We start from the raw sequence: 22,920 nt of genomic DNA, 5'->3' as shown, positions 1-22,920 counted from the left end.
CATAGTAGCCTCATAATGTAACATGACTTTAGTAGATCTTCTCTAGCCACTTTATATTCTGAACACTGCACTGGAAATATTCTGACCAAGTAATATTCACAATAAGGAGATAAAGCTGACAGCAGAACACAGCACTGTTTTCACAGGTTATTATTATGGCCATCTGTAATCGTGGGAAGAAGTGAACAGCAAGGTCATCTCAAACACCAAAGTCAAAGGCAGGCTACCTTTGAGAATGGAATCAGGAAGACTCACAATGTTATGAACAGGACCAGCCTTCTGCAGAAATGATTTTCCCAGAGATTGAGAATACTGGAGAGGGCAATGTGTTTGGATATGACAGCAATTATTAGAAAATTCCAAAGAATGTTCATTTATTCAGTTTGCTTCTTTAGTTCCACTGAGGATTAAGAGTGAAGGATAGAGTTCTTATGTATGAAAAATGTACAGTCTGGAGGTACAGATAGGTAAGTAAAACAACAATTAACAAGAGAAGGAAAGCAACATCAATTTCTATTAGGACACGGTAAGCTGAAAACAAAGAATTTCCAATGTTTACCTAGCATTACTGAAGGGGGAGAAAGAGGCCTGCCTCTGATAGACCTAAGCATGGCAATTAGGAAACAAGTGGACACCGCTGTGGGACATGAATTTTCATCAGGTTGTACCACATGACCGACTATGTCCCTCTGCTCAAGGTCCACGCTCACCAGGACACTGTTCAATTGCTACAGCATCTGGACATAGGCAAGGGTGCCCCCTAGGATGCAATACTATTGCATCTACAAAATAAAGGTGCATTCTTCCCCATAAACTGATGTTCTGTTATGCTCCTGACTCTTGAGGGTTTGGTTAGTATTAGTCCTGCCAAATCACTCCTTAATAGCCAAATTTCTTATTTTCAAAGCTGAGGATTTGACCATGACACAGTGCCCACATCAAGGCACTTCCATTCTGGCAGTCCTATAATGTGTTCAGCTGCTTTTATCCAGCCTTTTCCCTAGCCTTTTCCCTAGGATTTTCAAACTACCAAATAGTTTTACCAAATAAAACATATTATCATCGTCACGAGTCTGGGTAGAAACTAGGGAGTTGGTGAAAAGTGACTAAGTCACATTAACAAACACACTACTGCACAGCATACTGCTTATAGGCCAACCCCTACTTGATCATGTTCATCAGACAACCAACACATCAGAGAAAACCAGAGTCGTCATGTAAAATGAGGTGGAGAATCTGGATAGAAGAAAGCTATTCTGCATGAAGAATCAGGTAAGAGAAGTTTCTATTTGCCCTTGGAGCCAACTATCAACACCATAAGTGTGTAAGAGCCCAGAAGAGAGTCTCAGAAGAGCTTCAGCCCACAGTTCTCCACTTTAGTGACCCCAGAACCTGACCACGGTCTACATGAAGCTTAATATTAGAATATTAAGTATGTGTGGACCATGAATGAACAAATGTTTGAAATGCTGGAACAGTGTCTTAAATTTTTCATTCTGGGTTTATGAACTGTAGCTTATTCTTTGAGGTAAAACAACCAGAAGCCACGGATTTTACAGAGGAGGACATTTCTAATGTTCTTCCTCATAGTGCCTGGCAACTGCTGCCTGGGATTTTGTAAGGTTAGTTTTTGTCATTGTTGTTAAAACTTTAGCAACACAATGGTGATGTCCTCAAGAAATAATATAGATTAGAAATATTATAGGTTGGTTAACTACCACAGAAAATCTTTATCTGAATCACCATCCTTATATAATTTGGATTATTTCCCATAAATTTTCTATATATTTGCCCATAAGTCCACTTGCTTACAATAAATCAAGATTACAAAAAGGGTATCATAAGAAAGAACAAAGAAGTCTTACCACTTTTGCTCCCACTGGAATCAGCTTAGAAGATATTTAAAACTCAAGCTTAAGCCTTTGCTAAGCTGTAGTCCCCAACATGTTTATCCAGCACCTACCTGTGTGTGTATTAAGGTGATTCCTCAGAAGGGTGACTGTTCTGAATGCCCTGCCACAGAGATGGCACTTATGTGGTCTCTCATCAGTGTGACTTTTCATATGCCGATCCAAATTTGAACGCCGTGGACATGTATAACTGCAAAGCTCACACTGGAATGTCTTCTTTACACCTATATGCAAAATAAAACACTTACTTGTTGCAGAGTTTCAAAATTTTTAAGATTAATCCTAAGCTTAAACTTCTACAGATGTATTTTGTTAGCTTTTTATAACTAAACCCAATTAAGTCATATTTAGTCATAATTATCTCATGCTACCAATAGATTTCTTTCTTTTCAGGACTTAAAGTACTCAATCTGAAAACACTTCTTTTAGACTGGCTAAAAAAATTAATACCCGCATCACAGTCTTTAAAAAATAAATCCATTTAATATAAAATAATCTGCATATGTACTGTTACGTGCTTTATCCCAAAATGGTTTTGAGAATATAATGGATAAACTTATTTTACCTTTCTTTTTAATTTTTGTTGGCTTTGGAGGCTTCATGTTACCAACCACTTTCTCTGCATTAACCTCTGACAGCAGACCCTCCTGCTGCTCTTCCTCAAAATCATACACAGACACATCCACATCTTTGCCCTCCTCTGTGTAACGCAGTTTGCTCTTTTTGGTTTTCTTTGTTTTTTTGGCTGGTGGCTGATAGTCTGGGTCTTTTTGCCAACTAGGATCTTCCTGAGGTGGAAGTTCCCCTTGCTCTAGGGTCTCCACCTCTCCATTGGCCCCCACTTTTACCACTTGAAACCCTTCAGGCAAAGGTAAGGTGTGACATATCACAGGTTCACTTTCTGCAAGGCCCTCTTTAGACACTTCATTCTCATAAGCCCCCTGAAGTTCTTCTACTGAAGTGGTAGCAACAGGTACAGTCACAGGAACAGGTACTTGTACAAGCTGAAGCTCTCCTATGTTGATAGGCTGTTCCTCCATATTTACAACCTGCAAGGTTATAATCTGGGTATCGTCCACGGCAGCCTCTGCTTCTGGAGCAACTGCACCCTCCATGACTTCAGTCTTCATCTGAAGAAGGGTAGGATCCAGCTGTTCCATCATCACCATCTGTACACTGCTATTGACATCCTGGACCACCTCACCACCATCAGTCTGGTTCTGGGGAAGGTGGCAAGCGTCCTCTTCCTGGCCCCCTTCCCGGCGTCTCTGGTAAGTCTTTCTCTCCTTTCCTTTAATGAAAGTTTCAGACTCTTCCACAATGGCTTCAACCGCCTCACCTTCCATTTCCCCTTCCTTTATTAAGGGAGAACACAGATTGTTATTTAAAATAAAATTTATCTAAACGAAAACATATACATTTTAAAACAAAAAAGGACCACCAATGTTTGTTAATATTACAAATAGACACAACAGATATTATGCACCTCCTGGTGGAAGAAGGGAATACTATCTATGAAGTAGTCTTTTAAGACAAAACAAAAAAATCTTAAATCAAGCCTCTAGATCCAACTACCAATTAATAGGAAATTGGTGACAGAAGATATTAATTTAAACTCCAGGAATGAAATTCATGAAACCCAGACTAAAGGAAACTACAGGAATAACTACTCATGTCTTCTGTAAAGAAATCACCAGGAAGAAAAAAAAAATGTGAAGGGTACAGGGACAAACTACAGATCAGTGATTCTTATGCCAGGAGACATTTGGCAAGGCCTGGACATGTTTCTGACTGTGTGGATCACAACAAACTGTGGAAAATTCTCAAAGAGATGGGAGACCAGACCACCTGACCTGCCTCCTGAAAAATCTGTATGCAGGTCGAGAAGCAGTTATAACTAGACATGGAACAATGGACTGATTCCAAATTGTGAAAGAAGTACGTCAAGGCTGCATACTATCACCCTGCTTATTTAACTTACATGCAGAGTACATCATGTGAAATGCCAGGCTGAATGAAGCACAAACTGGAATCAAGACTGCCGGGAGAAATATCAAATAACCTCAGATATGCAAACACCACCACCTTTACGGCAGAAAGTGAAGAGCAACTGAAGAGCCTCTTGATGAAAGTTAGAGAGAGAGTGAAAAAGCTGGCTTAAAACTCAACATTCAAAAAATGAAGATCATGGCATCCAGTCCCATCACTTCATGGCAAATAGATGGGGAAACAGTGGGAACAGTAACAGATTTTCCTATCTTGGGCTCCAAAATTACTGCAGATGGTGACTGCAGTCATGAAATTAAAAAGACACTTGTTCCTTGGAAGAAAAGTTTGGCCAACCTAGACAGCATATTAAAAAGCAAAGACATTACTTTGCCACCAAAGGTCCATCTAGTCAAGGCTATGGTTTTTCCAATAGTCATGTATGGATGTGAGAGTTGGACTATAAAGAAACCTGAGTGCTGAAGAATTGATGCTTTTGAACTGTGGTGTTGGAAGACTCGAGAGTCCCCTGGACTGCAAGGAGATCCAACCAGTCCATCCTAAAGGATATCAGTACTGACTATTCACTGGAAGGACTGATGCTGAAGCTCCAATACTTTGGCCACCTGATGGGAAAAACTGACTCACTGCAAAAGACCCTGATGCTAGGCAAGATTGAAGGCAGGAGAAGGGGACGAGAAAGGATGAGATGGTTGGATGGCATCACCGACTCGATGGAAATGAGTTTGAGCAAGCTCTGGGAGTTGGTGATGGACAGGGAAGCCTGGCATCCTGCAGTCCATGGGTTCGCAAAGAGTCAGACATGACTGAGCGACCCAACTTGACTTGGACATGTTTCCGGTTGTCACTACTTGTGCAGGTAAGCTACCAGTATCTAGTGCTATCTAGTGAATAGAGGCCAGAGATGTTACTAAGCATCCTGCTCTGCACAGGTGAGTCTTTCAGAACAAATAATTATTGGTCCCCAAATGTCAGTAAGGGCAGAGGTTGAGAAACCCTGATACAGACAAAGGAAGCTTTTAAGAGATACAGCAACCACAATCTATGGATCTTGTTTGTATTGATTCAAACCGACAAATGTTATTTTAAAATGCCATGAGACAATGGGATTCAACTCTGTCTGGATATTTGATATTAAAGTTATTGACAAAACTAGTTTAAATCTTACACATTTCTTACATCTGGCAGATGACTTGTTTTTAGCTAAATTCTCCCTTAGAAAACAAGTCATTGGAATGCCTTTTCACCATGCTTTTCTTTTTCTTTGAGCCAGAATCAGAACTTGAATCCAGAGTCCAATGGCCGCTACCACACACCTCCACCTCCTGACTCATACCATCATCTCATACCTGAAATACATTCATGTATTTCTTTTCTCTATAAGGCCATAAGTTTGTTGAGGACAGAGAGCATGTATATAACTAGTAGTTTTTACCCTTTAGCACTGTGCCTAGGTTAGTAAGAACACAATAAATGCTAACTGAATACATAATAGAAAATAGAAAAATCAGTTTCTCTCTGATTTATAGTTTCTGGCTCTTACATCTTGTGAGTGCTGAGAATACCTAGGTATCTAAGAGTAAAATGAGTCTGCGCAATGTCCAATTCCTATCAATAAACTGACTTAACAAAACTAATAAGTATATAAAAGGTTAATTTTAAATTAAAATTTAAAGTGTTTTGTATTCTTGCTCTCATCTCAAACAAAGCTTCTGCCACATCTATCAGAGACCCATCTCTTCAATTCAGGTACCTTAACACTATCTGAATAGCAGTCAGAGAAGGCTCCTTAAGTCAGGACCACCTGCAAGGTAGTACAAAGACCAAGATTATGCAGACCTGATTCTGCGTTTTAGGAGTTATTGTCTAACAAAACAGAGAATAGGTACAATGGCTCAAGGTAAAAGAAGGGAGGTTTGGTCAGGTGTGAGATCAACATGGGCAGGACTTTTAAAGGCAACATGGTGCATGCGTACATGTGTGCACACACATGCTTAAAAAGCATACAATAGAGGAAAGAATAGAAAGAGATAGGAGAAAGATGTGTTGGTTCTGGCCATAGACTGGATGGTCTTGAATGACAAAATATTAAGACTATACTCATTTGGTTGTCAATCACATATGCTTTCTAAGCACTGAAAATTGAGACTTACTTGATTCATAAAGAACAGTGCTTGATTTCTTCAACAAAGTGTATCTGTATATTTGCAAAGAGGAGAGATGTACTGACCCCAGATAATTCAGAGTCATGACTGGTTGGTCTTTAAGCCATTATTTTTCCTTGAATGTATCTGCTGATAAAACAACCACACTATTATGCACTTAAATTTTTCTCAAAATAATCTGTTTCCCCAGTGGGCTTGTTAAAACTCTGAGGGAAAAAGCCAGGGTTGAAGCAATCCTACGTATTTGGACCGATTCAGCAAACCTCACTATCTGCATACAACAAAACCAAGCCTAATGCAAAACCTTGTGGGTTGCTGGGTTTTCCTGATTTGTTCTGCCATTACCAACTTTCCTTAGCCCCTTGTATTCAACAACCAAGAGTATACTACAATGCTCAATGCAAAGACCTCTTACTATCTGTTCCGTTAACAGGACGAATATAACAAAATGCTACCACAGAACGTGAGGGTCAAGGGCCATTTGTGAAGCGCTTTATAATTTGCCTATAAATGAAAAATGTCTTAGCATCAATGTGCTAGCATTTTTATATGATTTTATTTATATTTCTGATAGTGAAAAACTACTTTAGGTATGATCCTAGCTATATAACCACTTCTTTTATATAACCACTACTGCAGACATATCATTCTTGGGATAAGAATGTTCTATACTAGAACCATCCAATAGAAACGTGAGCTACATACATATAATTCAGATTTTTCCAGTAGCCATATTTAAAAGTAAAAAAAAAAAACAAAGTCAACTTTAGTAATCTAACCCAAATATATCCAAAATAGTATCATTTCAAGATGAAATCAATTTTAAAAAGTTGAGATACTGCACCTTCTTTTTTATAATAAGCCTTTGAAATCTGGTATAAATTTATAGTAAATCTCAATTTGAACCAGTCACATGGGAAATTCTCAACAGCCACAAGTGGGTAGGTGCTATTGAGGACCAGGAACACTGGCTTAACCTCGGAACTTCTAAAAACAGAATTTCAGGCTCTATCCTTGACTCACAAAATTACAACTTGCAATTTAACAGATCCCCGAATGGTGTCATATATTAAAGTCTGAGATGCACTACTTTATACTATTACTTTCCTTATTTTTTCCAAAAAAAACCAAAAACCTTCCCAGGCCATGATGGTCTGAAATCAATACCCCAACAGACGATGGTAACTTCAATGCTGGAGTTACGAACAGAGAAAAGAATGCCCCCCACACCGATGATGGAAACATTCTTGGAAAAGTATCAAAAAACAAAAAATTTCACGCGCTGTAAATGCTAATATCGGCCCAGCCACAGAATCACTACATAACCCAGGCTATTCAGATATCCTCAATAATAAAACTGGTGGAGGAAAAGCATTTAATCTCTGAGCTCGGTGAGATTTTGTGGCACATAACAATTTGAAGAACACTGAAAAATCCATCTTGTCTCTGCCATGAATTTGAGAACTTAAAATACTAGAAATAGCTTGTAAATAACCAAGTCCAACCCAAAAGAGATTGTGGAATGATAAACCAGGCAGAAAAAGAATTAGTGCAAAGCAATCAAACTGAAACCAATTATGCTGCCTGGGAGTTGAGCTGACAAGAGTACCCTCTCATCATGAAAAAACACATGGCATAAGGTCCATGAACATCACCATCTATTCAGGGTCTTATAGCAGTAGGTTCTATTTTTACAGAGAAAAATCAGACACAAAGTAGCAAGCCACCAACTTCTCCCATTCACCGCTTGGAAGTCTCAGGGCATGCCTTCCAGGAATGGATCCTCTACTTCCACTGGGGGTGGGGAGGTGGGGGGGAAGGGAAGAAGTCTACCAGTCAGTAACTAACCTAACAGGCCGGCAGAGGGTCTCTCTCCCCACTCCCTGGAGACTGTGCTATCCCAGCTGTTTCACCCCATTAGTGGTCTGGATCCATCCTTTCCCTCCTCCTACTGGCTCAGCTGTGCCTTCTCGCTTTCCACTCAGTTTCTATTGAGTCTGCCATATTCTTGGCCTCTCTGCTTACTTGAGTCAGGTGTGCTTTCTAGGTTCTGTCAAATCTTTTAGTGGACCAACGTCATTAAGAACAGGTTTACATTAACCTCTGGATGAAACTCTTTTACATTATCAAAGTATATTAGCTTATTTATAGAAGTCTGAAAAATGAAGCACAAACAGGACTTTTAAAAAATTGTTCACAATTTCTACACCTAATCACCTAGTACTTTGATGCTATTTTTTTTCCCTCTCTTAGAGATGTATTTTTAAATATAGATGAGACTATATACATAAAATTTACATATATTTGTATAATGCTTTGTGGTGTTTTAAATACCTTACTAAATAACTTATTAAAAAGGACTCCACTCCCAACTCAGCCCTCTCTCTGATTCCTCCTTCATCAGTCTCTCTTCTCTCTTGGCTCCTGCTTTCCTAGGTCTCTCCCTTGTTTCTGAGAGCTCTTCCCTCAGCCGCTCTGAGCAACATCAAGACTCTGTTCCTTTCTCTGTAGCCATTCAGTTCATGTTGTCTCAACCCAGAGGTCTTCTAAATCCACATGTGCAATTTCTCAGTTTCAACGCCTAAATGATCTCTCTTCTGTGGGTGTCTGGCTATCACCTTCAACTCAGTGGCACTGGATAAGGAATAAAGAAACCTGGGGAATTCCCTGGCAGTCCAGGGGTTAGGACTCAGTGCTCTCACTGCTATGGCCCAGGTTCAATCCCTGGTTGGGGAACTAAGATCCTGCAAGCTGTGTGGCGCAGCTAAAATAAAAGAAAGAAACCCAGACTCTAAACCCTCATCATCCCTAACCAACCAAATGAGCTTGGCAAAATGGGTTAGTCCTCTGGGTTGCAGTAGCATACAAAAAAATGGAACAGATCCTGTACCCTCAACCATCTTGGTGAAAAACTGAAGCTTGGGAGTATATTTTAAAAAAAACATTTGATCAGATCAACTTATGGGTAGAAGATGGGACAAGATGGGGTTCCCTTAGACTGAGGCAGGGTGAACCTGCATATGAGGGTGAGGAACCTGCAAGAGAGGAAAACTGGTATCTGAGTACCTCTTGGCTCAACACTATTCTCTCACTGTGAAAAAAACACACACGCTGACTGGTTGAGTGGGAGGGTTCGCAGGCCTAGACTCTCCACAAAGTATCCAGAAGTGTGCCTATACTCGTACATCACCAACCTGACCTGCATCCTAAGGGAATCTGCTGGATCAGCTCTTCCCCTCTTGCCTGTCAGTGCTGGATCAGCTCTCTATTGCTCAAATCTTTTTCTCCTAAAATTCCCCTTAACCCCATTTGACAATTTAGCATCTGCTGTCTCTGTATTCCCCCTTGATCAACCCCACAGTAGCGGTCTCTATTCCTTTATATCTCTTCCACGCTTCAGTTCACCAGTTTGGTTTCTGTTCCCCAATACTCAATTGAACTGCTCTGAAGCCAGTAATGGCCCTTAACTGGTAAACCCAAAGGAGACTTTTCTGTCCTTATCTGACTTGACCTCTTTGTGGAATTCAGCATTCTACTCTAGGCTTTCACCCAAATTATGCCAGACCACCATAAAGCTGGGTATACTTGGGTCACTTGGTCTTATTCCTTATAGAACTGCTCTCACCAAGTTTTATTTTGACATTATGCCCTTGACTTACACTAAAGTATACATGTAAGAAATTTCGAGTTACCTGCTTGGAAAAGCTTTGTTTCAAGTAAGGAAACAAAGCTTTTTTTTTTTTTTTTCTTACATTCTGAGACCTATGTAACAGGATCATGTTACCATTATTTTAGCTGGCCACACCTTTATGAATCTTTTCCCTCTCAAACTATATAATAACTTTTTATTCTAATTTGTATTTTCTGGGGTTTTGAATTTGTATCATTTACCATTTATATTTTCTATACATTTTTTCAACTTCTTTGTGGAACAAGATGAGCTATAAATAAACAAAATGATATATACCTATTATTTAATAAATAGGAAATTCAGAAAAACATATAGAAATACAAACTTACAACATTCTTAACACAACCTCAATTCAAAATTTGCAGACCTTTTTGAAGATCACAAAACTCTTCTAGGAGACATAAAAGACCTCACTCAATAGGCACACTGCTATCCTATATCCATGATCCGAAAGGCCAAACATCATAAAGATGTTAATTACTTCTAGTTCATATAATTTTCAAAATCTGACTGAAAAATAAACAAGATATTGAGGATAGTGATAAAATTTTTGAAAAATGAAGGCCACCCTTTATTTCCAAATAGTAGCATAGTATAAAGCCACAATAAGTAATACAGTGTAGTAGTGCCACTATCACAGCCAGCCAAGATAAATAGAATAGAGAATCCAGAAACAATTCATAGCATATATAAAGTTGTCAGTTTAAAATTACTTGGGGAGGACTTCCCTGGTGGCCCAGGGGTTAACAATCAGAACTCCCAAGGCAGGGGCCCAGGTTCCATCCCTGGTCAGGAGACTAGATCCCATGTGCCACACTGAGAGTTTCGCCACAACAAAGATCTGAGTACCACAACTACAACCTAACAGAGCCAAATAAATATTTAAAAAATTAAATCAGGAAGGAAAGAGGATTATTTTGATAAAAGGTGCCAGAAAAACTATAAATGAGTGGAGTATTTAAGTTACAGTAAGTTACACCTTTGATCCATCTGGAATATATTCTGTTTTAAGAGATAAGGAGACATTCACAAAAACAAAAAAGAAATGGTAATTTCATGGTGGTCCAGTGGTTAGGACTCCATGCTCTCACTGCCAAGGTCTCAGGTTTGATCCCTGGCTGGGGATCTGAGATCCCAGAAGCCAAATCTGAAAACCAAACTTGAAAAAGATATAGGTAAATGGCCTTCCGATCTCAGAATGAGGAAGGCTTTATGTTTAAGATTCCTAAATAACAGGAGCGCATAGAGGAAACTGTTGAAATTTTGATCACCTTGAAGCTTAAAAAAACACCCCCAAAACTGTAAAAACAAAAACATGTCAAATAAAATGGCCAAAAAGAACATATCTGCAGCATATATGACAAAAGATTAATAATAATATCCTTATTATATTAGTAGTTACAAATTTTATAAGAAAAAGACAAATACCAAAAAAGAAGGCTGGGAAAAGGACACAAGTAGATCACTCAAAGAAATACAAATGGTAGATGAATAAAAAACCCAAAGAAACAACTAAGTCTAAACATTAAGAAGAATACAAATTAAAACAATGTGACAGCACTGTCCCTCTATTAAACCTTAAGACTATTTTTAAGGATAACTCAACCCAGTGGAAACAGCAAGGTAACTCACAGATACAGCAAACAATCTAGTGGTTGCCAGAGAGGAGGCAAGCTGGGGGTGGGTGACAGCGGTGAACAAGACGAAGAGGCACAAACTACCAGTTATAAAATAAATGTTACAAAGAATAAAAAATATTAACTTTGTATGGTGTGCAATCTAAAAAAAAATCAAATCACTATGCTGCACACCTGAAACTAATGTCATATTCTAAGCAAACCACCAAAAAAAAAAAAATCAGCAAGGTAACTAGTGATATGAGTCAAGAATTTTTAATATTCAAATTGTGATCCAATAATTTAGCTTCAGATTTTATCATCAGAAATAATCAGAGATTATAAGGACATTGTTAATCAGAGTGAATAATTATAAACAACCTAAAATTACAACCATAGGGGAAAGTTTAATTTGGTAAATGATGACACATCCATAAAACAGTTATCACATAGATATTAAAAATCATGTTTTAATATAATCCTCATATGAGGAAAATGCTTGTTCCATACTAAAAAAGGGGGGGCGGGGAGAAAAATAGAATGGAATAGTCATTAAGAGCTAGGCTTTCCTGCCAGAGACCTGAATCCCATTTCTGGTTCTTCCACCTACTAGGAGTGTGACCTGGAGTGAAACATGCTACCCTTCCGTGCCTTATTTCCCTTCCTACAAAACAAAGAGAATAATGGTATCCACTTCACTGGCTGTTGTAAAGATGAAATAAAACAACGTGGGCAAAACCTGGCTACTGTGCTCTTCTATATCTTTATAGGTCACCCCAGAAGGCAAACAAACACGTTAGCTGAATACATGACCTTTCAGTTTCTTAGAATTCTAATCACAAACCTTAGATAAATTTTCCCCACAAAAATTACTTCTCTGATAAACTACCAATTACCTTTAGAATCAAGGTAGTTGACAGAAATCTGGTGACTGATCAAATCTAGGAATGAAAGAGAAAGAGTCAAAAGAACAGAACAGCCTCCCAGGGTGGTCTCTTACTAGTCTGTCTAGCATATTGCTGCCAGACTAAATCTTCCTGAAAAATACACGCACAGAAATTCATGAGGACTGAGGGTTACTGAATCAACTCCAATCTCTTTGGCTTCGCTCCCAGAACTCTGTAAGATCTGTCACCATCCTTTCAAACCATCCAACCTCACCTTTGGTGCATCTTCCACACAACTGCCTACTGTCCTCTCTCCTCCAGGTCTAGTCATCCTCTATTCAAAGATTTCTCAACCGTGACTAGTGCAGACTGACTCTAATTTATTTTGCTTTTGTTATTTTGTTTATTTATTTGAATATACTGTTCTGTGTACCTGTCTTTCCCCTAATAGATTATTAGCTTGTCAAGGGCAGGAACTACGCCTTTCACTTCTGAATACTCTATAGCAATGAACACAAAACAGTGTTAGGTAAGCAGCAGACATTCAATACTAGTGTCACTGTCATCTGAAACATGTATAAATGGCTCCTGCACACGACAAAAGCAGGAAGAGAACATAAAAAACAAAACACTGTTTATGTGCTAAGTGGAAGCTTAACTATATGAATTTATATCCTTCATTGCTATGTTTATGTCATTTCTCAAAAAGAAAAAAGTAAGCCCTGACAATACAAGCATAGGTTTAGATTTTAAAAATACTGCCACAAAAATAAAAGCTAATTGTGAATACACTAATTTTTGAAGATGTTAAGGCTTAGTAATTTATCACCTGATAATGTGACTTTATAGCAAATGTGTCAGGTTATTTCTCAAAGGGAAACTACCAAAATAATCTTTCATACTCATACCACTGCAAAGTCATTTGGGTAGACTGGTTATTATTATAACATATACATGTACTAAGACTAAGACATGTGCACTGAGAATAAGACAGTAGAGAAGGATAATTTCCACAAGTCTACTTAACAAATAAAATCACCAAAACTTTTGTTTAATACACTACTGTTTTCTACAAGGGACAACTGACTGCTAAAAACCCCAATTTATTTCTTGGAGCAGATCAGAAGACCACCTACACTCTTGGCAGGAAACAGCAGCCCCAACTCCCCACTGAACTTCCAGAAGCCACAGCAATTTGAGACAATTTAACATGGAGGTCACCTAACAACTTGCCTTCAGAGTGCTCAAAAGAAAACATCAACATCATTAGAAGACAGAGAAGAAAAGAGACACTTCGTAGCTTTCTCTTTTCTAGATCTCTAAATCACAAGAACGTTTTCATACCAGGAGAATGAAAAACCTAGTCCAGTATCTGCACTATGGGGCATGGGTGTACCTGCTCAGTTACTCTTTGCGACCCCTTGGAGTGTAGCCATTCTGACTGCAGAGGATACTAAGTGCCATTATGACAAGCGGAAAAAATGAATTACAAATAAGTAACCAGACTCTCCTGAGAGTGAAAGGAAAAGCTGACTTATTGGATGCATAACACTAGCCAAAAATAATTTACCCCTTTGGAACAAAAGTTAAAGTTGAAAAATTAAAACAGGTGAGTAAAATAACTATTTTACTGTTCCTAGAAATATATACATCATCATTTTGTCTGACAGCTGAAGATAAAGTGAAGTATCATGCCCATAAATACTGAGTACCGGGAAAGCTGCAGACTACAGGAAAGAATGGGAAGGAGCTAGGTGGAAAGGATGACTCAATCTAAGAAACAGAAAAATATCAGTGACCATTTATTTCAGGACGGTCAGAAGCAGCCTTTACCTGAAGTAGCACTCACCTACTCAGTCACATATATACCTTTCTCTTCCCTGTTATGTCCTGTTAACTTTAAAAAGAACAGCTGGGGCATTTAGGGGAGGAGAGAGAGGAAATTAAAAGGGAAACAAAATTGTATCTCTTAAGTAATAAAGGTTAAAAGCACCCCAGTTTTTAACAATCCTTCTTCCCATTTGTTAATATTAAAAGATATAGTCAAAACAATTATTCTAATAGCTACTTGGAAAAAAAAAAACTGAGAGCTTCAAATGTAGGAAATACATACATAATAAAATATTTGTAATGACAGCAGCAAAACAACTATAGGAGGTGAAAGAGTTCTTTTGTTACAAAGAACAATAAGTGCTAAACCAATAATAATTGTTTTATCAAAAGGCACTGATGCTGGGTACACAGAAATGAACTTCTCTTTTAATTACTTAAAAATAAAAAAAAAGTCCTAAGTGCATAGCTCTTCTCAGAGAGCTCCTCATCTGACAGGGAGACAAAGAGAACAAATAGCTAGCTATACAGTGTGTGCTATAACAGAGGTTAACACATACTTTCCACCTCGTGGCAAAAAGGATGGTTAAGCTGGTGAACGTGGGCTTTAAGGAGAAATTGCTAAAGCTAGATCTGAAAGGATGAGATGGACCTTGCCAGACAAACTATAGTAGAGAGGAACATTCTAGCAAAGGAAAATAGTAAATGGAGAAAATTTAAGCCCCTCATTAAGAGTAGTCTGTCTATTTCACTCATTGGACATTTATACACGAAATAGAACACAAGGCTTTTCTGGCTGTCAGCATCCTAGTGCCACACTGGAGGCAGCCTCCGAAGCAGGAGCTATCCCTCTCTGCCTTCCACAGCCTGAATACTTTGCTGGCATACAGCAACCTAATGCCTCACTTCTCTTTGTTCTCTCATTTCTCTAGTCTCCCAAGGGTGACTATGTCAGGGGCCCCAAAGACTCTCCTTGCCCTGCTCCAGGCCCATATTCCTAAAAGCAGCTCAGAATTAAGACTGTTTACAGTGGTCCTACAGTGTTTCATCACTGAAAATATAAGAAAGGCTGGGGATGTACAGCAAGTCTATCACTTTGAACAAATAATTATGTTATAAAAAGGAATAAATTATACACAGTGTAAAATATACAAAACATCTAATAAGTACACCTATGGATTTGGGGGCTGTTCTACCTGAGCAGTAGTTCCCAAAAACTTGGTTGGCATTAAAATCACCTGATGAGATTTAAAATGCACAGATCCCAGAGACTTTCAGTAGGTCTCGGGAGACAGAGACCTTATTTCAAAAGGCCCCCAGGTGATTCTGACATAGCATATTTGCTTTCACTTTAAAGCGTCTGACCTACAATACAATCGCTATTCACCCTAAATGCAGGTTGACATAAATCAAAACTATTCAAATACCCATATTTTTCTACTATTAGAATTTCTGGTTCATTTTTGTTGCATGACTCGAGAAGAACGTTCTAAAATTTCACCTCTATCGTGGGTAGCAACAATATAAAACAATCACTCTAGGTGGTATGGAAAAACTCAACGTATGACAAAAGGAAAAAAGGGGTGGGGAAGGAGAGACATGGACATACATAGCAGAGTGAACTCATGGTTTTGTAGGGTGTCTTGGTGACCATATGGCCAATGCTCTAGGATCTCTATAACCCAAAACTCACTCATGAAGGCTGCTCAGTAGAAATTAAGACCACTTTTATCTGGTAAATGGTGTCTCCTATAAGGCCAAGATTAAATAAGTCAACAGCTTAAACTCAGCAATGTCTGTACCAAAGGTATAGTAATAGTAATATTAATAAATGGCAATATGCCATCTTTGAACAAAGATCAAGAAAGTTACATGAAAAAATAAGATATTCTTAGTGACTAAACAGTATAACACAAAATATGAATAATAAAGGGCTACTCAACAGAATAAAAGAAATCTAAAAAACAGAAAAAGGATATATACATATATACCTATAGAAACAGAGAGAGAAGTTTAAACAATAAAAGAAACAAAATACTACTTTGAACTACTATTAGGTTATAAAAAGAAGTAATCTGCTAACTTGGTTACTCCTGAGAAATATGGAAACAGAGGAAAACAAGAAATAGAAGAAGGATCAAAGGCCTTGTCTACCAAGAAGCCAAAAAGAAAAAGAAATGTACTAAAAGATAAAATTTACTTGCAACAGAATACAAAGTCACTATTACTTTATAGTTTCAAAATATACCTGTAACAAAAAAAATTTAAACAAGTAGAAAACTGTAAGATAAAACAGAAATGCTAAAAACAATTAGTGTGTCCTCTATTACTACAGCTCTGTATCATAATCTGTGAATGTATATAGTACCTTGCATACTTTCCAATATGTGACAGAGTTTTTCTTATACTAGAGTTTATCTAAAAAGCAGTGGGCTGAAATAATTCCGAACTTTCAGTGGTCCAACTGAGCTATACTAAAATAGAGATGCTGAACTTACCTGGTGGTCCAGGGGTTGGGACTCCAAGCTCCACTATAGAAGGTGCAGGTTTGATTCCTGGTCAGGGAACTAGGGCAGGGGGCTTCCCTGGTGGCTCAGATGGTAAACAATCTGCCTGCAATGTGGGAGGCCCAGGTTTGACACCTGGATCGGGATGATCCCCTAGAAAAGGACATGACAACCCATTCCAGTATTCTTGCCTGGAGAACCCCATGGACAGAGGAGCCTGGTGGGCTATACAGTCCATGGGGTCGTGAAGAGTCGGACACGACTGAGCCACTAACGCTTTCACTTTCAGGGAACGAGGATCCTGCATGCTGCACAGTCCAGCCAAAAAGCAAAACAGACAGACAAAAATCTGTCTCTAAGGACAGTCTGTTCTTATCACAGAGAAATAAACTGAAGGATTCTGAAAAAGTCCTGGATTATAAAGAAAGAGGTGAATGAGCTCAAAATCCTAACACCCCTGGTATTAGATACCAAACTTGAATATTAGAAACACCAGAGCCTAGTGATACACTGTGCACATTGAACAAACGTTAAGGTTCGGGGCAATATTTTTTAAAATTCTGACAAATATACACTGAAAACTTAAGGTATGCCAGTGCACAGGTGTACGACACTAGAGAGCAGTAAGGTAGTCTCTTAAAATTTATTTTTCTAGTGACATACACTGATGTGTTTCTCTTAAAAAGAGATCTAAAAAACCAAATGTACATACATCAAGTACATCAGTTAGAGAACCAAATGCAGCAGGATATTCCATGAAACCCAGAGACTATTCAGAGTCAGTCTGAAAAATAAAAAAAAGGCAGATGTACTTGTCCTACATTCATGACCTTGGGTAAATCACTTTCCCGGTTAGGGTTGTTATCTGTATTATGAGCGAACTGTATGAAAGTGAAAGTCTCTCAGCGTGTCCAGCTCTTTGCAACCCCATGGACTATACAGTCCATGGAATTCTCCAGGCCAGAACACCGGAGTGGGCAGCCTTTCCCTTCTCCAGGGGATCTTTACGACCCAGGGATTGAACCCAGGCCTCCCACATTGCAGGCGGATTCTTTCCTGGGTGAGCCACAAGGGAAGCCCAAGAATACTGAAGTGGTTAGCCTATCCTTTGTCCAGCGAAATCTTCCTGACCTAGGAATGGAACCGGGGTCTCCTGTATTGCAGGAAGATTCTTTACCAACTGAGCTATCAGGGAAGCCCTGAGAACTGTATAGTGACTTAAAATCTCTCCTGGCTTTAAATGCTAGACTACTAGGTTATCAATTAGATTCATTCTCAAAGCTAAGAAGGGAACAAATATCACCATGTCTCAGCTTTAAAAAAAAAAAAAATCAGAAAATTTTAACAACTACATATAGCAAAGCTGTACAACAGTCGGTTCTCTAGCTTTGCAGTCCCCTTTTCTGTAACCGAGCAATCAGGCAGAAGTCTCTGAAACCTCTTTAGATGGAAATGGCTAATAATTAATAATAAACATACACCATTCTGAGTGGCTTTTACATCTGAAGTCCAGGAAATTAAAAGAGGAATCCCTGTATCAGGCAAAAAAGTGATCTACAAGATTCAGTCTACTAGACTGGCTCTTCCCTCACCTCCATTAGGGTAAAGTTTTAAACTAGAAAGGCTGCTCTAAGTCAGGGCATAATCCCCCTTCTCCCTCTCCACTGGACACAAAGCATCAAGATACCTATCTGCTCTTTTCTTCAAAGGCCCTCCCTAAACGAGGACATTTCAGGGCTCTCTCCTTCTTCCCTGTTGGGGAAGCTGGTATATCATTATTACTCTATCAAAGAATGAAACTAAATATTACTCGAATGATACAAAAGTGCCCCACTCCTGCCCGCACTTCTGCAACTGTTACAGCAAGGCTCTGGAGCCTACCTTTACTAGGCAAAAACTACTTTTTATTACTTCATTATATTTATCAGAAAGCTTCAGTACTACTTCCTATTCCTTTTTCCCTTTAAAAATTATGAAATACAGATAAAAGAAAATTCTGTTAAGTAAGAATATATAAACTTATACATTTTACATAAACATGCTGGTTTATATCCATAGTCTCCTCCCCATTTATACACATATCTACTCTTACATGAGATCACACTGTGCATTGCTGTTGCACTGTGCACACTATTTGATAATATGCTTTATGCAGTGTGTCTCAAATCCCTCTCCATTTCAATATATTTCTATACATAATAAAATAGTTGCATGGCATTCTATTACAGTTGTCCCTGGGTATCCACAGGGGATTGGTTCCAGCACACCACCCCCACCCCAGTCGCTGGCCAGATACCCAGGTCTGTGGATGCTCAAGTCCCTTATATAAAATAGCACTAGACAGCAGTCATGCTTTATTGCAACTAGTTGAATCTGCAGATACAGAGGAGGTGTATCAGAATTTAATTAATTTCCCTATTACTGAATGTTGCTACTCCCAAACTTTGGCTAATTCTGAGGGGGGGGAAAAAAACTATTTACATTATAAAATAACTATGTGATAAAACTACAGAAAACCAAACCTAACCACCCTCACACTACCAGTTTATTTTGCAGTTTGTTTTGACCAGTGTTTGATGCCTATCCATTTAGTCTTTTACCCTGGGCATTCATTCATCCAATTACTTATTGAGCTCTTGCTATGTACCAGGTTATATTATATACATATATATACAGTAATAACAGTAATATATATATGTGTGTGTATATATATATAATATAACCTATATTCTACAGGTTATTACTGTCTGGGTTTTTCTTTACTTTTCCTCCATACAAAAATTTATTTTTTGTACTGTAATTTTTTTCTCCCAGTTTTATTTAGACATAATTGATGTATCTGTTGTTTGTTGTTGTTTAGTTGCTAAGTCGTGTCCGACTCTTTAGCAACCCTATGGACTGTAGCCCACCAGGATCCTCTGTTCATGGGACTTCCCAGGCAAGAATACTGGAGTGAGTTGCCATTTCCTTCTTGTGTAGCACTGTGTAAGTTTGAGGCATAAAGCATAAGATTTGACTTACATATAATATTTCATGATATATGGATTTCCCAGATAAAGTTTAGCAAACACTCATACTCAGGTTTCATATGTAACATACAGCAGTGTTAACTATACTTATCACACTGCATTACATCCCTGCCTACTCTTCCCCTCACCATGTACTACATTAAGACAAAAAAACAAAACTCAAAACACCTCAAACTTCTCATAAGCACTTTGCTAGTTAATAATCTTTCCAATTAGCTTTTTTCAGCAGTTGTCAAACATCACTCCCAACATGGAATTTGATCCTGTTTATTTACCCATTTGTCTACTGCTCTATTTATTTTCTAATTAATTTTTTGATAAGTCCCACTTAAGTGGTTTAGTTCAGTTCAGTCGTTCAGTTGTGTCCAACCCTTTGCAACCCCATGAAACACAGCAGGCCAGGCTTCCATGTCCATCACCAACTACCGGAGTTTACCCAAACTCATGTCCATTGAGTCAGTGATGCCATCCAACCATCTCATCCTCTGTCATCCCCTTCTCCTCCCAGCATCAGGGTCTTTTCAAATGAGTCAGCTCTTCGCATCAGGTGGCCAAAGTATTGGGGTTTCAGCTTCAACATCAGTCCTTCCAATGAACACCCAGGACTGATCTCCTTTAGGATGGACTGGTTGGATCTCCTTGCAGTCCAAGGGACTCAAGAGTCTTCTCTTGTCTGGTAGTCATCAGTAGTCAATTTAATGTAAAATATATACAATGACCAACTACCGCTAAAGTCTAAATATCCCTGCTTTACCTCTGTGTAGCACATTATATTACAAATATATAGCTGACTCTCAGTGAATGGGGGTTTCAGCATGCTGACCCTCCACACAGTTTAAAATTCAATATAATCTATAGTTACCCCTCCATATATACCATTCCCTCATCAGTGGATTCAGCCAACTGTGGGTTGTAGTTATTTACTATGGGAAAAAAATTCACATATAAGTGGACTTAGCAGTTCAAGCTCACACTGTTCAAGGGTCAACTGTACATATTTCCCCCTTCATTTAACTGTCAGAAGCCTCTAATAAAGTAGATAAGTCATTTTACAAATAGGGAAAGGAAGGGACAAAGAATTCACCCTTAATGAACTTGCCCAAGGCCATACAGCTACTAAGCTGCATGCTGGTTAAGCCTTGGTACCCTAGTAAGATTAAAATCTAATTTTATGCTTCTTTTGTATTTCCTGATACACTTAGATCAAGGTCTCTCCTGCAGAAAGCCTATCCTAACATCTTTCACTAACTTCTGTAACTGGCCATCCCTCCCTGCATGCTGAACACACTTTTATCACAGCACCAACAACACATTTATAGATCTCTTGCCCCATATTCTACTTAAGCCCCTCAAGAAAAGGATTTTTTTCTTACTCTTCTTGAAATCCCCATTACCTAATGCATGCTGGCACAAAGTAGAAAGGTATAAGTGTTCAAAGAATGGAATAAGCACATTACAAGTGTTCAATAAATAAACACTACAGATAGACACATCTAAATATCTAGGTTGATCCAATTTATATCATTGCAGAGAAAAGTCACACTTCAGTATATGTGGAACCATTAAAGTTCAAATATAAAACCTATATTCAAAGAGCAGGCATCATCAATAGAGAAAATGTAATTTTTAAGTGCCATTTACATTAAGAATACCAGTAACAATACTTAGAAACTGTAAAACACACAAGACAGTTAAGAATAGATGCTTTTGAAAAATTAGAAGTCATAATGTCCATAGCTTAGAATTTAGCCATTTTTATTATGACTCTAAATAACTGAATGGAGGAGGGCCAAAAATCAGTAAAAATGACTATGTTGGAGTTAATATATTTTCTTTCTTTTTTTTTTTGGAGTTAATATATTTTCAAAATTGTTTTATAAAATTTATGGTTTCAGACCTGATTTTGCTCATTGCTGCTTTTCTTTTAAATCATAATTCTTTTATCATCAGAATGGTCTTCATGACCTGGTCCAGCCATCTAGAATTGTCGACCAGTATGCACAGAACTGCTGGGCATGCTGGGCACATATAGGAATGTGCATACAAATAAACAAGCTCCATTTAATACAGTTTAACTTCTATATTCTACAATAGATGCTACAGGGGACAAAGTAAGGAGCTGGATGGTAAAGCTGTTACATAGCTCAAAAGTACTGCTTCTCAAATGTTTTCACTACAAACAGGGTTTCCCACTCCAGGCACTCATGCCCCATTTTGTTCAAGATCTATGTTATCTTAGATAGTCAAAGAGTTCACATTCTTCTCTTAAAATATATATTTGTTTTAATGTAAAAGTATTTATCATTACTTACCAGTTAAATTACTTAACTCACCGCCCCCTCAGTGAGCACAACTGAAGCTCCAAGAAGATGAGTCATGTTTATCTTGTGGCTTCAAGTACCCCGGAATCATACCACTTTGTACCCTAAGGGTATTCATATCCCAGTTTGAGAACCAGGGATCTCAATAATTAAACTAGCTATAATACTTAAAAGTGATCAAAATATTCTTATAATCCCATTCCCCAAACTCTTAAGGCTAGTTTTCTCAATAGCTTTTCAAATCAGTATTGTTTCTCTTTTCAAGCAGCTCATTAGTATGCACTACCTGTCAACACTAAAGAACCTGCAGGGCACAGGTTATTTCTGGAGCAACAGAACACTAGCACATAGAGCTTGTCCCTCCCATCTACAAGGTACCAAGCTGCCCATACAGAAAACAGTGATTAGAAGAACAGCTTTCACTCCTGTTTCCTTCCTCCTCTCTATCTGCTCCAGGCATAGCTTGTAAGAAAAATCTTAGTAGTCACTTAGATGATTCATTCATATAAGCTAATCTAATCTCGGCATTTGTAATTCTCACCTCTATACCCTTTTCACCATTGCACAAGCGCAATTAAACTATTTTCACATTTTCTAGGGTAAGAAAGATCTTCTTCCCAGTAGCCTGAGAAGAGAGATTTTTCACACCCGGAACCCTTCTTTGTTGTTAATGAGATCCCAAGTCTAGTAGACACTGACATTTATGAGAAGCCTGTTTCAAGTATCCTGTACTGTTCATTATATTTCACAGCAGAAACTGTAAATTATAAGTGACCCTTGCAAATGTTTCCCCAAAAAATTATTTATAAGGACTGCAACACTATGATATAAACATGGGTCATTAGCTAGGTTAACTCAAATTTAGTGAGACAATTTTTACCTAGGATATCAGCTTCTCCAAGCACAGGATTCCATCTGTTCCTCACCAAAATTACAAATTGCCACAAGCCATGGACT

The 22,920-nt window shown here is 38.3% G+C and overlaps 1 protein-coding gene across 5 annotated transcripts in view; it reads right to left on the bottom strand.

The window, feature by feature from the left end:
• Positions 1 to 22,920, bottom strand: part of CTCF (CCCTC-binding factor) — a 42,126-nt gene that overhangs the window by 14,424 nt on the left and 4,782 nt on the right. For 2 of the 5 annotated variants that reach the window (XM_052656139.1, XM_052656143.1), the window contains exons 3-5: positions 21,955 to 22,067; positions 2,476 to 3,265; positions 1,964 to 2,134 (exon numbers count right to left, since the gene is read on the bottom strand). In XM_052656139.1, the coding sequence (XP_052512099.1) occupies positions 1,964 to 2,134; positions 2,476 to 3,256 (952 nt within the window). In that variant the 5' untranslated portion in view covers positions 3,257 to 3,265; positions 21,955 to 22,067. Of the gene's footprint in view, positions 1 to 1,963; positions 2,135 to 2,475; positions 3,266 to 12,285; positions 12,331 to 21,954; positions 22,068 to 22,920 lie in introns of all 5 variants that reach the window. The other 3 variants (XM_052656141.1, XM_052656142.1, XM_052656140.1) reach the window with 3 other exon arrangements.

The sequence above is a fragment of the Budorcas taxicolor genome, chromosome 18, assembly GCF_023091745.1.
Source record: "Budorcas taxicolor isolate Tak-1 chromosome 18, Takin1.1, whole genome shotgun sequence".
Classification (NCBI taxonomy): domain Eukaryota; kingdom Metazoa; phylum Chordata; class Mammalia; order Artiodactyla; family Bovidae; genus Budorcas; species Budorcas taxicolor.
This window is presented reverse-complemented; position numbering and strand designations above follow the sequence as displayed.